At 41.3% G+C, this 14738-nt stretch overlaps 1 protein-coding gene across 1 annotated transcript in view; it reads left to right on the top strand.

Annotated features, from left to right (window-relative positions):
* The window catches only part of LOC311054168 (ERC protein 2-like), a gene marked incomplete at both ends in the record, with an annotated part of 344368 nt that overhangs the window by 159917 nt on the left and 169713 nt on the right, over nucleotides 1-14738 (top strand). The window contains one exon of the mRNA XM_084070046.1: nucleotides 10230-10367. Within this exon, the coding sequence (XP_083926172.1) occupies nucleotides 10230-10367 (138 nt within the window). The remainder of the gene's footprint in view (nucleotides 1-10229; nucleotides 10368-14738) is intronic.

The raw sequence follows: 14738 nt of genomic DNA, 5'->3' as shown, positions 1-14738 counted from the left end.
TTCTTTTCCCGTGGAAGTTGGAGTTGTTTGTGTGGTTGGTCCGTGCTTGGTACAGTCCATCTACATATGTTTTCATAATCAATTTAAATCAATTAGTTTGACTAACTATGACTAACCCATAGTGTGGGGAAAGAAACGGCTACCTTATTTCTTGTGTGTGTATATATATATATATATATATATATATATATAAATGAAGCGTACGCTTGTGACGTCAAATCGCTATACACCCGATGACGCAAAGTGACACGTTTGACGTCACGAGCACACTTCTTGAATTAGAGCCATATAAGGAGAGTTGCGTCACCTCCGTTCACTTCATTTTCTGCTGATGACGCAACTCTCTAATGAGCTCTATGCACAGCAGCCATATTGGAAAGAAATTGGGCCTCTTCTTAATTCCTTCACAGGTGTTACCAATGATACTAATGAAGGCTCTGTTCCTTTCTGGTCAAACAGAGTCAGGGTGCTGATATTGTGCATGTTGGCTCACTGGAAACACTCTGCTACACCAGTGGGTCTCAAAGTGTGGTCCTGGGACCCTCATGGTTTCTAGAGAGGGTTCCAAATGGCCCCTTACGGGTGTGTAACTCTTGAGAGAGTTATGGGGATCCTTGAAATTAAAAAGGTTTGAGAACCACTGTGCTACACTAAATGGAGCAGAGTCTTCATTAGTGTCATTGGTAATGCCTGTGAAGGAAGTAAGGAAGAGGCCCAATTTCTTTCCAAAATGGCTGCTGTGCATGGAGCCTATACATGGCTCTGTCTTGCATGTCTCTGCAGAAATAGACAGAAGACATATATGGGTCTTTTTTACGGTGAATTTCAGTTCACAAGGGGGTCTGTCTGTGTGTTTGTCCGGAGCCATGCTGTGGTTGGCTGGACAGATCACTGCCAACCTTCGTATGCACACAGCCAGGCAGGAGGCCAACTTAGTACTTGTACAGTAGTACTCCATGCATTATTTTTTTCCACATAATGTTTCATATTTAACCCATTAAGACCTGGAACGCACGCATCTGTGTCACTTTTTGATTTGAGCTAAAAAGCATTATTTTACACTTTGGCTATTTAAAAATAGCAGATATCATAGCGCGGCACCGAGTGCCGCGCTATGAGCTTGTAGATCTGCTATTTTTGAAAAATCTTGAAAATGTGTGCAAATCTGTCAATATATATATATATATCTTTAAAGCGAACATCTTTAACTCTTTGCTTCTGGCGGTACTTGGAACAAAACATTTTCAGATGGGGGTCCGCGGCCAAATGTATATCAATTTAAGGGTCCTTGGCATGAAAAAGGTTGAAAAACCACTGTCATAGATGACTGACATCAGGTCACATGAAATCTTGAGATCCACATAGGTGCCATGCCATTCTGCCTGGCTCCAATGTGGATGTTTGATTTATTTTCACTATATGATTTCCTCACAATCATCAGAACAATTTAGGTAAAAAAAATCACACCCAGTGTGAAGTGAGCGGTGCTATTTATGAGTTATTAATTTCATCATGCGTCTTGCTAGCCAATCACAGTCTATCAATCAGTCAATCACGTCACGGCATGGATCAATTCACACCTAGTGTAAATTGAGCGGTGCTTACATTTTTAAGACCCAAGGGGTCGGGACTTACATGAGGCTTTGTATCTGTTTTCTCCATACATGGTATGTCACTTTGTCCCCCGGCCCCAGCCAAAAAAGTCTGTCCCCCTTTTGTCATAGAAGGGACATAGAAGGGACACACGTCATGCGAAGCCCGGCCATTCAGATTTCAACCACTAGGGGTCTGGCAGTACCAGGTCTCCTGGTTCTAGTTTACATTATTATTAATTTAATCATGCGTCTCGCTAGCCAATCACAGCGCGTCTGCGAAGTTTGAAGTTAATTTCATCATGTGTCTCGCTAGCCAATCACAGCACGTCCTGCAAAGCTTAGCCTATGGGCGTGTTTTCCACAGCATGGCGTCACAGCGAAAGAAAAACTTTCGCCACGGATGGGTCCTAAACCCTCTTATAGGAGCGGTTGCAACTTTACTGTGTACAATTAGCTCTGGCTAGCAGCTGAAACCTTTACTCGCTTGTCCTCCTCCTGGAGTCTCTCTGTCTCTTTGTGTGTCTCTCTCTCTCTCTCGCACACGCACGCACACACACACACACACACACACACACACACACACACACACACACACACACACACACACACACACACACACACACACACACACACACACACACACACACACACACGCACACACACCACTTTATCCATTTATGTGTTGTCAAAAATAGCAGATCTACAAGCTTACAGTGCACATTTATAGCAATTTGGGGGTCCTTAGCACCAAAAAAAATGAGAACTACTGCTCTAGCCTTACTGAAATGGACCTGAGTTACAACAACAACAGCGGGACTACTTTTTCCATCTACACACCAAAACTTCAAACTCAAAACGCGTCGTAACGGCGAATTTGCCGGGTTCAAGTGGTTAATAACCGTGATGACTTCTTTCACTTTCATCCACATACCATTAATTTTATTTTCTTTTTTTTCCATTAACCAACTCCAACCTCATCCAGTGTTCTCTCTCCTGCATGCTGACACAAGGCTCCATTCACTGTGCTGCAAAGTATTACTACCACATTTCATCCCAGCTGTCCGTTTTGGGCTTTTTTTGTAAGAGATTTCTGAGGGCTTGTATTGTACCAAAAAGAGAAGGGAGGAAAAAAGTACGAGCACTCAAGAAGGATTCATTATTTAACCCTTTAAGGCCGGGAAGGGAACGCATGTGTGTCATGTAGATCTGCTATTTTTAGAAAAATCTTGAAAATGTGTGCAAATCATTTTTAACTCAAATCTTTGCTTCTGGGGGTCCCTGGAACAAAATTTATTTAGATGGGAGGGGGTCCACGGACAAATACATATATATATATAAAATATATATATATTTTATATATATAAAATATATATTTTGGGGGTCCTTGACATGAAAAAAGTTTGAAAACCATTGAAAATATAGCAACATAAGTAAAAAAAAAAAAAAAAAAAACTTTAGGAAAAAAAAAACTTTAGAAGACATTTGTAAAATCCCCAGAAGCAAAGATTTGAGTTAAAAACTTTCGCTTTAAAAAAGTATATATATATTCAAACTAAAGATTTGCACACATTTTCACGATAAAAAAAAATAAAAGAAGATCTACAAGCCCGTAGTGCGGCACTCGGTGCCGCGCTATGAGCTTGTATATCTGCTTTTTTTATAGAGCCAAAGAAATCTTAAAATGACACAGATGCGTTCCCGGTCTTAAAGGGTTAATGAACATGAGAATTCAATAAAAAGAACAAGCAAACCGCTCTGGGCCACCGAAAGACCACATTTTAACTGAAATGGTGCCACTTTGGTTAAGAATGTCCAAGAGGCAAAGAGTTGAGCCCTAGCATTCCATTCCAGTCATGGGTACATGAACAGATAATGTCCAGAAATCTCCCACCGCTATTTTACAAATGAATCCAATTAGTCCCCTGTGTTCTCGTGCCTCTCCCCAGAGGCTGTGTGGGGGGAAGCTTTCATAAGGAACGGCCATGTTGGTTTTATCTGTACAAGGGGAAAGTGGGAGAAGGTGGGGCCGGTGGGCGCCCCAGAAAGCAAAAGCTAGCCACAAACCCGTGGGTAAACCTTGATAGGTTAATGACAGCGATTACGCCACCAGGCCGAGCTCTCTGATTGGACGATACCACGGAGCGATAGGGAAGTTGGAACCATCCTCCCCAAGGGGATGATGGGAAAGCTTCACCACGCCGCCCAACACTTCAGAGCCTTTTTTTCCCAGTAACTCACATAGGATTGATATGGGCATGTATGTGGGCATCACGGTGGGCACTGCGCTGTACGTGTAATGTAGAGCAGTGGTTACTCAAACTTTTTTGTGTGCCAAGGACCCCCAAATTGATATATATATATTTGGCCGTGGACCTCCATCTGAAAATGTTTTGTGCCAGGGACCCCCCAGAAAATTTGTGTTAAAAATGCTTAATTCAAAGTTTTTCAGACTTTCAAGATTTAAAAAAAAATGTTTAAAAAATAGCAGATGTTGTACGTACACTGATGACTTCCAGGATCTCCATCTATCGACTTAAAGGGACAGGGACGTCACGGCCATTCACTGTGCGTACGACGCAACACCCTCACTCTCACAGATCCGTGATTTCATACCCCCCACTTTTTGAAAAAATAAAAAATAAAAACATTTTTTTTGATAATAAATCGGTAAAATCAGGCAAAAATAAGAATTAAATAACCTAACCCTAACCCTAAAACCGAAATAAAGTAACCAAAACACAAAAAAACTAACAAAATCAGCCCAAAAAATGCAACATTTTGAAAATACAAAATGTGTTTACATTTGACAGTTACAAATGTTTTTCACGATTTTTCAAAAATAGCAGATCTACAAGCTCATAGCGCGGCAGAGCTTGTATATCTGCTATTTTTGAATATGAATAGCCAAAGTGTAAAAAAGGGGTATAGTAATAGTCCACCGAAAGTCCATTCCCCCCACCCTGTGAGAGCCTGTGACGTCCCTGAGGCCGGTGACGTACTGTAGCACTTTCTGTTGTCAAGATGGCCGTTTTGCCATACAAACATATTTAACCACTTAAACCCTATATACTTTGTTGACCGGGGGGTATCCCAGGGATATATCCTTGGCCCCCTACTTTTTCCCTCCAAAACAAGTCTCTTTAGCAAGCTCACAACGCCTCATGTTGTGAGCTTGTAGATTTCGAGCTTGTATTAGATTTAGTTTAGTTAGTTTAATTAATACTAATATTAATATATTATAACTAATAATAATTAATAACTAATAACTATAACTATAACTACTATATATATATATATTATAATTATATATATATATATATATATATATATATATATATATAATATATATAAATATATATATATATATATATATATATATATATATATATATATATATATATATATATATATATATATATATAATATATATTATATATTATATATATTATATATATAACTACTATATATATATACTATAACTATAACTATAACTATAACTAATAATAATTAATACTAATATTAATAACTAACTAATAGTTTAGTTTAATTTTATTATTATTAGCTTGGATTAGATTTAGAGCTTGTATTTTCACTGAATGTAGCTATTTCGAATGTTCGCCCCCGGAATAGGGCTCATGTGATTAGAACCCCCTGTGGCAGTGTTGTAAAGTAACTAAGTGCATTTACTCAAATACTGTGCTTAAGTACAGTAAGTACAATTTTGAGGTACTTTTACTTTAGTGGAGTATTTCCAATTGTCTATACTTTTACTTCTACTCCACTACATCTCAAATATTGGCAAATATTGTACTTTTACTCCACTACAATTATTTGAAAACTTTAGTTCCTGGTTACTTATAGATACAGATATAAATGATTACATTATAAAACATATATTAATCACTTAGGCCTATTTTATACCCAGCCTATTTGAAAATAGCCGATCTACGAGCTCACAACGAGTCACATTGCGACGCGTTGTGAGCTTGTAGAGCCTGTAGATGAGCTTGTTATTTTAAATGATTGTTGTACTTTTACTTTTGTTACATTTCGATACCACTACTTTTGTACTTTTACTCAAGTACATTTTGTATTTGGGACTTTTACATCTAACAGAGTACTTCTACATTGCAGTATTGATACTTAAGTAAAACATTTGAGTACTTTTTTCCACCAGTACAACTTGTTCCGGTGGCATTCTGAGAGATGCCACCCACACAAAGGAATACTGCAGTGTTGTGGCTGCTAATAATGGTTTAGTTTAGCCCTGCAACAAACACATAGAGATAATGTTGAACATTGCGATGGTGCCCCTATGTGCTCCCATGCAGCCCAGCTGGGCCCGGATTGAATCCATGTGTCCTCCTCCTCCTCATACTGTCTCCATGTTTCCCAGAGTCTGTCTCCCAGCATAAAAGGGAGTCGACCGAACCGGCCTCTCGCCTTGAGCAAGGAAACAAATGAAAGAAACATTCAAAGGAATAATAAAGTGTTACTTTTTAACCACATTAACCCTGGCGTCCCTATTTTGGGCCTTTTGTTGTCATAAGCCCTAGTTCACTTCAGACCAAAGATTTGCAACAAGACGAAAAAAACGTTTTAAGGCCTGATGTTATGCTTTGTTGTATTACCACGTTGTCACATTCCCCCAAAACAGGCGATCTACAAGCTCAGAACATGTCGCAGACGCGTTCTGATCTTGTATATTGGCTTTTTTTTGGTCGTACCACGGTGCGAGCATTATGGTCCTTAAATCTTTGCCTGCCAACGACGAGATTTCTCGTCAAATTCTGCCACGGTACAGCCTGCCAACGATGCGGTGTTGATTTCGTTGACTAAAACTATGACGACATTTTTTTGTCGACTACCTTTTTTTCACTGAAAGACTAAATCAAAACTAAATAAAAACCAAGCTATGACGACTGAAACTAAGACGAAATATATTGACAATTTCGTCAACAAATAAAAACTAGACTAAAATGCTAGTAAAATGTTTATTTCCTGTGGGAAAATGCCTATATCTCCGTTCCTCTTGCTTTACGGCAAAAGCAAGCGACATTCAACTGGCCACAGCTGTGCCACGGATTACCTGCGAGCGGATAATATTTTTTTTCTGGTACTCCCGAGATCTCTGTGTGTGTAATGAGGCGATCTCCGTGACGACGGCGGTCACAGATTATATTCAATGATTTTTCAAAGGTACAGTAAAATCGCTCGTTTTCGCTGGCAGTGGGGTGACACTATTACACTATGCAACTCTGTCAGTTAAAGAGTTAGTTAATACCCTCACAAAAACATGGAGTAATCCTGGTCGCTATAGCCTACTGCCTCCCCCATGACAGCCGGGGCGCCTGATGGAGGGGAAAGGAACTGGTTGGAATAACTGGTGTTCCTTCCACGCACTACGTCATACCGGGGAAACTCCCCCCTGTCAGGTGATAAGAAGCTCAGTTGGCTCTCATGCATTGAAGGAGGCTTGAGCTCGGCCCTGGGCTCCCTAGGCTGGCGGGGGGAGTGTAGCGCCCAGGATCACTTAGATAATTGGCACCGGGTGAAAAAGGGTTACAAAATTGTGGGATAAAAAAAAAAAGAAAATAGTTAAGGTCCGGGAGTGTGATGAATAAACGATCCGAAAATGCATTCAGCAAATATTTTTCGCATTAAAGTGTAGTCATTAGGTGAATGCCTCATTCATAGGTTTATTTGTGGTGAAAAAAAAACATTAATATAAATAAATAAAATCAGTCACTTCATCACCGCATATTATTTGCGTTCTGTGGAGGGATGTGCTCATCATGACAAAAAAACACAGTTTGAATTAATGCAATTTAATCGCACAAAATAAATGTTCCCGGTGCCTAAAAGGACCTCAAGTCAAACTCTAGACCCTCCAGAGCCGTTTTGCCTGTTTTACCGTGTCCTAATGCCACAGCTGCATATGCTAGTGTTTTGTTAAGTACAGCTCGGAGCATTGTGTGTATGTGTGCGTGTGTGTGTGTGCGCGTGCGTGCGCGTGCGTGTGTTTGTGTTCTGTTCCCTCGGATGTTCATCAGATAAAAGCTGTTGAACAGCACAGCTGGCAATTACTCTGGTGCTTTGGGGACATGAGGTTAGCCACAGATACACAGACACACAGACACGGTCCCTTAACTCATCGGGCCGGATTAACTCTTATGGTACAGAGCTAAAACTAGATAGAAATAAAAAAAACACCGGCGCTTTTTGTCAGATGGTTTTTAATCAGCGTGTGTGGAATGATCCAAGAGGCCGAAGGAGGGAAAAAAAAAGAATGCAGGAAACGGTTTATGACCTTTTACATGTCTCTGTTAATGTAAGCCCCCCCCCCCCCGCGCTAAGCGAGAAATCTCTCTCGGTGGATCCAACTCAAGATTCAAGAGATTATGCTAGAGCAGTGGTTCTCAAACGTTTTAATTTCATGGACCCCTATAACTCTGAGATCATACAAACTGAACCAAAATCAATAGTATGCTTAGACTGGCAAAGAGCATCTCCTCTGACCCCTTACATGTTTTAAATGATGAATATCAACTGTTGCCCTCCGGGAGGCGGTTTAGAGTCCCTAAATATGAGAAAAACAGGCTGAAGAACTCTTTTGTACATCAGTCTGTTCGGCTTTTAAACCAAAGTCGGTAAACCAAAAGGATTTGTTCTACTGTTCTTGTTTCTGTCTGCTTCTGTGATGTCTGTATGTCCTGTAATGTACTTTGTGTAATGTATTGTGTATGTCCTGCCTGTATCTTGAGCGGTGACGTCATGGTCACAAAGCAAATTTCGGTGAAAGCTGACAATAAAGTTGTATCGTATCGTATCGTATCGTATCGTAAATTGAGCCATAAGGGTCCAGGGTAAAGACAGGGGCCACTCAGGGCCACTCAGTCCGCTTCTCCGGAACTATACTCTGCCGGGACTCGGGGAGGCTCTGGCACGTGGAGGAGGGACTAGGCTCTGTGGGTGGCCTCCTGGCCGGGCTCCTCCTTCGTCTCACCAGGTCCAGGACCTGAGCGCTGTGTACCAGATCCGCTGCACCACCGCCCCGATCCAAACATTTCCTTCTGGCGTGATGGTTTCTCGGGCCGTGGGGGGGTACTGCAGGCTCCACTTGCGGCTTGCTTGACTGACCCTCCTAAAGGCCTCACCGTGGATTTGTTGGGCTTCTTCCTCATGGAAGACACAGGCTGTGTCGTATATATCAACCGTATATAACAAGATAATACTGATAACACTGGGTGTAATAAGTAAAAATGAGATGAAATAAAGTTGGCAATGGCCACGTCCTGCATCCAGATGGGGGCAGCCATGTGACACTGTCCGCTGTGACACCGTGCTTTTAGTTAGTTATTCTGTTGTTTGTACTGGATTGTTTTAATCTTTCTGCATTGGCGGTGATTATGTACTTTTTTGGATATGGATCCAACTCTTAACCAGTTTCAACCCCAGGTTCCATGTTTTGGGGCATGTCATACAACGTGAAAGATGTTCGCTTGCAGATCGGCTATTTTCACAATATGTATTTGTGGAACCGAGTCAAACTAAATGTAATGCCTCAACATCTACAATTCCAAGTGCTTGTCGGGGTGGATGGTCCCCAGTTCAAATATGATTATTTTGGGGGGGGGGGGGTCCCCAGTTCAAATATGATTATTTTTGGGGGGGGGGTCCCCAGTTAAAATATGATTATTTTGGGGGGGGGGGGGGGGTCACGGCCTGAAAAGGTTGAGAACCACTGCTTTTAGAGCAGGCTATCGCGCGGCTGCATCATCTCAGCGATGCGAGGCAGGAATGGAAGACATTAGAACCAGGAAATTGGAGAAACGGAGCCGAGGGCTCAGCAGCACGCTGTTCTGGTGTCCAGAACCCTGAAGATTGATCGCTGCGATGAAGCAGCCCCGGCCAATGGGATCGTTGCATTTTCAGGGGCATCGTCATCATCATCGCTGTTGTTGCCACTTGGCCCCCGGTGCTGGTACAGCACATTGCATTCAGCGTTGCCAGATTTCGCAAGAGAAACAAGCATCCGGGTCTATATATGAAAGCAAGCCCAAAAGAAGTGACTAAATAGGTCATAGATTTTAAAATATAGCCTCACGCGGGAGACGTGAGTTCGAAACCTTGGCAGAACATCAATGTTATGGATTGAGGGTTACTGTGTATGATACTCTACGTGCGTGCGTGCGTGCGTGCGTGCGTGCGTGCGTGCGTGCGTGCGTGCGTGCGTGTGTGTGTGCACACGAACGTGCGCACGCAACCATTGTTGCCAGATTATGCGAGAGAAACAAGCAACCAGGTCTAGGAAAACCAGCCCAAAAGAAGCAACTATGGGCCACAGGAGCACTTTAACATATACATCAGCTATTTGAAAATAGCCGATCTACAAGCTCACAACGCGTCGCGATGCAACGCGTTGTGAGCTTGTAGATCGGCTATTTTCAAATAAAATCTTGCGGGGAAATTATAATAAGCAGATCTGGCAACCCTGCACGCAACTGAACTTTGATTCTCAATCTAGGCTTTTGTGTCTCTCAAAATCTGTTGTGCATGATACTAACGTCCCCCCTCTCTCTCTCTCTCTCTCTCTCTCTCTCTCTCTCTCTCTCTCTCTCTCTCTCTCTCCAGATAGAGAACCTGCTGGAGCAGCTAAAGGACAAGGACAAGCAGGTGGCCGGGCTGAGAGAGAGGGTCAAGGGCCTGCAGACGGACTCCAGCAACACGGACACGGCCCTCGCCACACTGGAGGAGGCCTTGTCTGAGAAGGTAACGTATGGAGGGAGGGAGGGAGGGAGGGAGGGATGGATGGATGGATGGATGGATGGATGGATGGATGGATGGGGGGAACAAATGGAGCAGGGCTGGGTGGGCAACTTAGATGATGCAGAGAGCCACTATATTTCCACACTCACTCCAGAGGGACACGTTGCATTTACTGTTGGGCTGACACCTCTTTATCTCCATATTGTAACTTTTTTCGTAAATTAATGCCATACTGTACTTCATACGCCATTCTATGTCACACAAAACTATCAAAAATAGCAGATCTACAAGCTCACAACGCGTCGCAGTGCGACGCGTTGTGAGCTTGTAGATCTGCTATTTTTGATAGTTTTGTGCAATTTCTTATTTTGAATTCTGAAAAGTAACATTTTAATTTAATTTCAAATGCATTTAGTTATACTTATGTTAACTTTATGAACTTAAATACAAATACATTGGACATAAAAAAGACAATATCATTTTAATACCAGTCATTAAGCTACTAATATAGACTGAAGTAATTAAAGCGGGTCGTGTTTATCCACACTATAAAACCTTGACTCTGAGAGCGTACAAATGGATTGGATAGTGTAAGTAAGTGATTGTTTTGTTTTGTTGATTAGCTCTGTGTTGCCATAGTGATCATTATTGCTATAGTCTGTTTGTTCAGTAACAGGGCTCTAGCCGTCTCCCCAGCCTCTTCTAGTAAACGAATGCCAATTTCATCCAATCAGGAGAGAGAACTCAAAGAGGATGCGGGAAGTTAACCCATTAAGGCCTGAGGTTCCAATTCTACAAAATGTCTCCTAAATCCTAACAGTTTTCCGATTTTTTTTTGTTGCTATATCAGTGGTGCTCAAACCTTTTCATGTCAAGGACCTAAAAAATGATATGTATTCGGCCGCCGACCCCCATCTGAAAAGATTTTGTTCCAGGGACCCCCAGAAGCAAAAGATGTGAGTTAAACATGTTTGCTTTAATAATATATATAACTAGAAAAATGTGCTCCTCGGAGCACAGGTCTCCGCCAGTACTGTTCCTGATTAATCCTGTCTTACCTATTTATATTACATATTGTCACATGTCACTTGACCAATGTTAGCTTGGCTGATGGAAGCTCACTTCAAAAAATATAAATGATTTTTTGAAGTGACACACCTATTTATAGATTTTTATTTCGTCATGCGTCTCGCTAGCCAATCAAAAGCATTGGTGACAACATCTTGTCACGTGTCACGTGAAGCTTGACCAATGTTAGCTTGGCTGAGACGGACGGACACACGGAAGGACAAGAACGAAAACATACTCTCCACCTCTGGCGGAGACAATAATATAATATATATATATATATATATATATACACACACACAAATATTTGCACTTAAACTTTCACGATTTAAAAAAAAATTGCAGATCTACAAGCTCGTAGCGCGGCACTCGGTGCCGCGCTACGAGCTTGTAGATCTGCTATTTTTTGAATAGCCAAAGGTTAAAGTGGTTACACACAGATGCGTTCCCGGTCTAAATGAGTTAAAGGGAAGTGATGAAACAAATAAACGAGCAGTCAAAACTGGAACTGGAACACAAGCCTGATGGATGATTGATCTTTATGGCGTTCTCTATTTGGTTCCATTTTTATACTCCCTCAGAGGACACTGTTGTTGGTGCAACACTGAGACACAGGGTCTATAAATTATGTCTTTGTATCAAATAGACACACAGCTGTTCCAACCGTTTGCTTATATCTGCTCACTGTCACTTAGAGAGCCACCCCCCCCCCCCCCCCCCCCTCCCATGTAATTTATTAGGACAACTCCTGGACCACACCAGAGGAGGTATAATAAAGCAGTGATGGAAGAAGTACCCATACATGTTTTACTTAAGTAAAAGTATCAATACTCTGTTGCAAGTAAAAGCTCGGAATTCAAAATTTACTAGAGTAAAAGCACAAAAGTATTGGTATCAAAATGTACTTACAGTACCAAAAAGTGGAAAATGCTGAAAGTCCCATTTCACAAGTTTTCTAATGTATACAAATTTTTTGAAAATAGCAGATATACAAGCTCACAATGCGTCGCATCGCGACGCATTGTGAGCTTGTAGATCGTCTATTTTCAAAAGGCCAGAATGCATATAGGGCTGAATGTATGTTTTGTAATAATAATAAGTAACTAGTAACTAAAGTTTTCAAATAGTTGTAGAGAAGTAAAAGTATAATATTTGCCTCTGAGATGTACTGGAGTAGAAAAAAAAATTGTACTTAAGTACAGTACTTGAGTAAATGTGACAAGGTCTGGTGTTTAGGGCATCATGTCGCCCATTGACAAAGACTAGAGAATAGCTTTTAAACTTTTTTTTTTTTTTTTGTGATTTTCGTTTTTTTTTCATATTAACACAGTTCGAAAGTTGAAGAAGGTTTATAGTCCAAAAGATAGGCGTTTTAGAATCATTAAGTGGTTTAAATTACATTACAAAAACAGGAGTGTTTCTGTGTGTTTCTGTCGGTCTTTTGGGGGCGGAGAGTGGCTTTAACTTGCAGGGACAACATTAGCATGTGAGTGGTTTTGGTTGGTTGTTGGCCCATTGTTCTCCGGTTACAAGCCTAATCCCCGCCCATCAGTATCACTCCTCTCTGTGGTGGTGTAACGTAACTTAAGTACATTTACTCAAGTATTGTACTTAAGTACAATTTTGAGGTATTTTTTTACTTTACTGGAGTAATAGCCACTGGGTGAATATTCAACCGGAGGCTGAAACTAACTTCACCACGGTGGGAAGCGCCGAAACGGCCAGTAGGCTATTGCGTTAGTCTTTTTCGGGACAGAATGTAGTTCTATTATCAATAATAACATTGTGGCGAACACAGCAGCTCTGAGAGCAGCCCCAGCTAAACAACAGGCCGCTCGACGTTCGTATTGAAGTATTTCACTGAAGATGTGGACAAAACAACGGTGGAATAACGAGCTAGGCTAGGAGCTTAGCATTGTTAGCTCGCGGTCAAGCGTCATGGCTGAACGTACAGTTGGTGTTTGCATTTCTCCATTTACAACTCGTACATCAACATAAACGTTCAGATTTAAAATATAAAGTGCTTATCTCATGGCCACGGGTGTTATAATTATGTACGGGCCCTCATAAGTACCCGTATCTTCCGTTTTGTTCAATAAAAAGCATTTTGATCCGATTGATGGCCATTGTCTCCGTTGTTTTTCAACTACGCGGCCGTATTGGTTGGGGGGTGTATTGCACTCCTGATACGTTATAACTCTATGAGAAAATGGCCGCCGATCAGATTAAAATGCTTTTTATTGAACAATATGGAAGATACGGGTACTTAGACCCACCCGAAGTTAATGGTAACATCCGTGGCCATGAGATAAGCACTTTATATTTGAAATCTGAACGTTTATGTAGATGTACGGGTTGTAAATGGAGAGTGCAAACACCAGGTTGGAGTTAATGCAGGACCTAGCTGGTCGTGTCTTCATTATTAATAGGTAACCCTCGACTGTTAGTCGACTACCAGTGGGTCAAATTTAGTGGTGGAAGAAGCACTCGGTGGTAGCAATACCACAATATAAAAATACTCTGTTACAAGTAAAAGTGCTCAAAATGTTACTTGAGTTCAATCAAAGTAAAAGTACTAAAGTCTTGGTATCAAAATGTACTTTACACCACTGGTATAAAGTCAGGCAAAAGCCAGGGACCTCCAAATTGATATATATTTGACCGTGGACCCCCATCTGAAAATATGTTGTCCCAGGGACCCCCAGAAGCAAAGATTTGTGTTCAAATGTTTGTTTAAAAAAAAAAATATATATATATATATATATATATTTAAAACACTCACAAATGTTAAAGATTTTAGAAAAAATAGCAGATCTACATGCTTACAGGGGGGCACTCGGTGCCACCCTGTGAGCATGTAGATCTGCTATTTTTGAATAGCCAAAGTATAAAAGGCTAAAGTGGTCAAAATGATTGTGATGCTATATTAACACATTTTGCTGGGGACCCCCTGGAACCTTCCCAAGTACCCCTGGGGGTACGCATTGCGCCGCGTTTTGAGCTTGTAGATCTGCTATTTCAAACATTAGTCATTTTACTTTTGGTACTTTAAGTATATTTTGATGCCAATACTTTTGTACTTTTACTCAAGTAACATTTTGAACACAAGCCTTTTACTTGTAACAGAGTCATTTTTATATCGCTACCCCCTCCATGCAACAGTCAATTCTGACAGACCGCTGTCGGTCACAAGACCGGGCAACACATCTGTGACCCGCTCCGTTGCCAGTGTATCCGTACCGTGTTGCGGTGGAATAGACTTAAGTAAGCAAAGCGTGCGAGCGTAACAGAAACGGGGGAGAGATA

Source organism: Gymnoscopelus microlampas (genome assembly GCF_963454915.1).
Source record: "Gymnoscopelus microlampas genome assembly, chromosome: 10".
NCBI lineage: Eukaryota > Metazoa > Chordata > Actinopteri > Myctophiformes > Myctophidae > Gymnoscopelus > Gymnoscopelus microlampas.
Note: the sequence above shows the minus strand (reverse complement) of the source record. Positions and strands in the feature narration are given on the sequence as shown.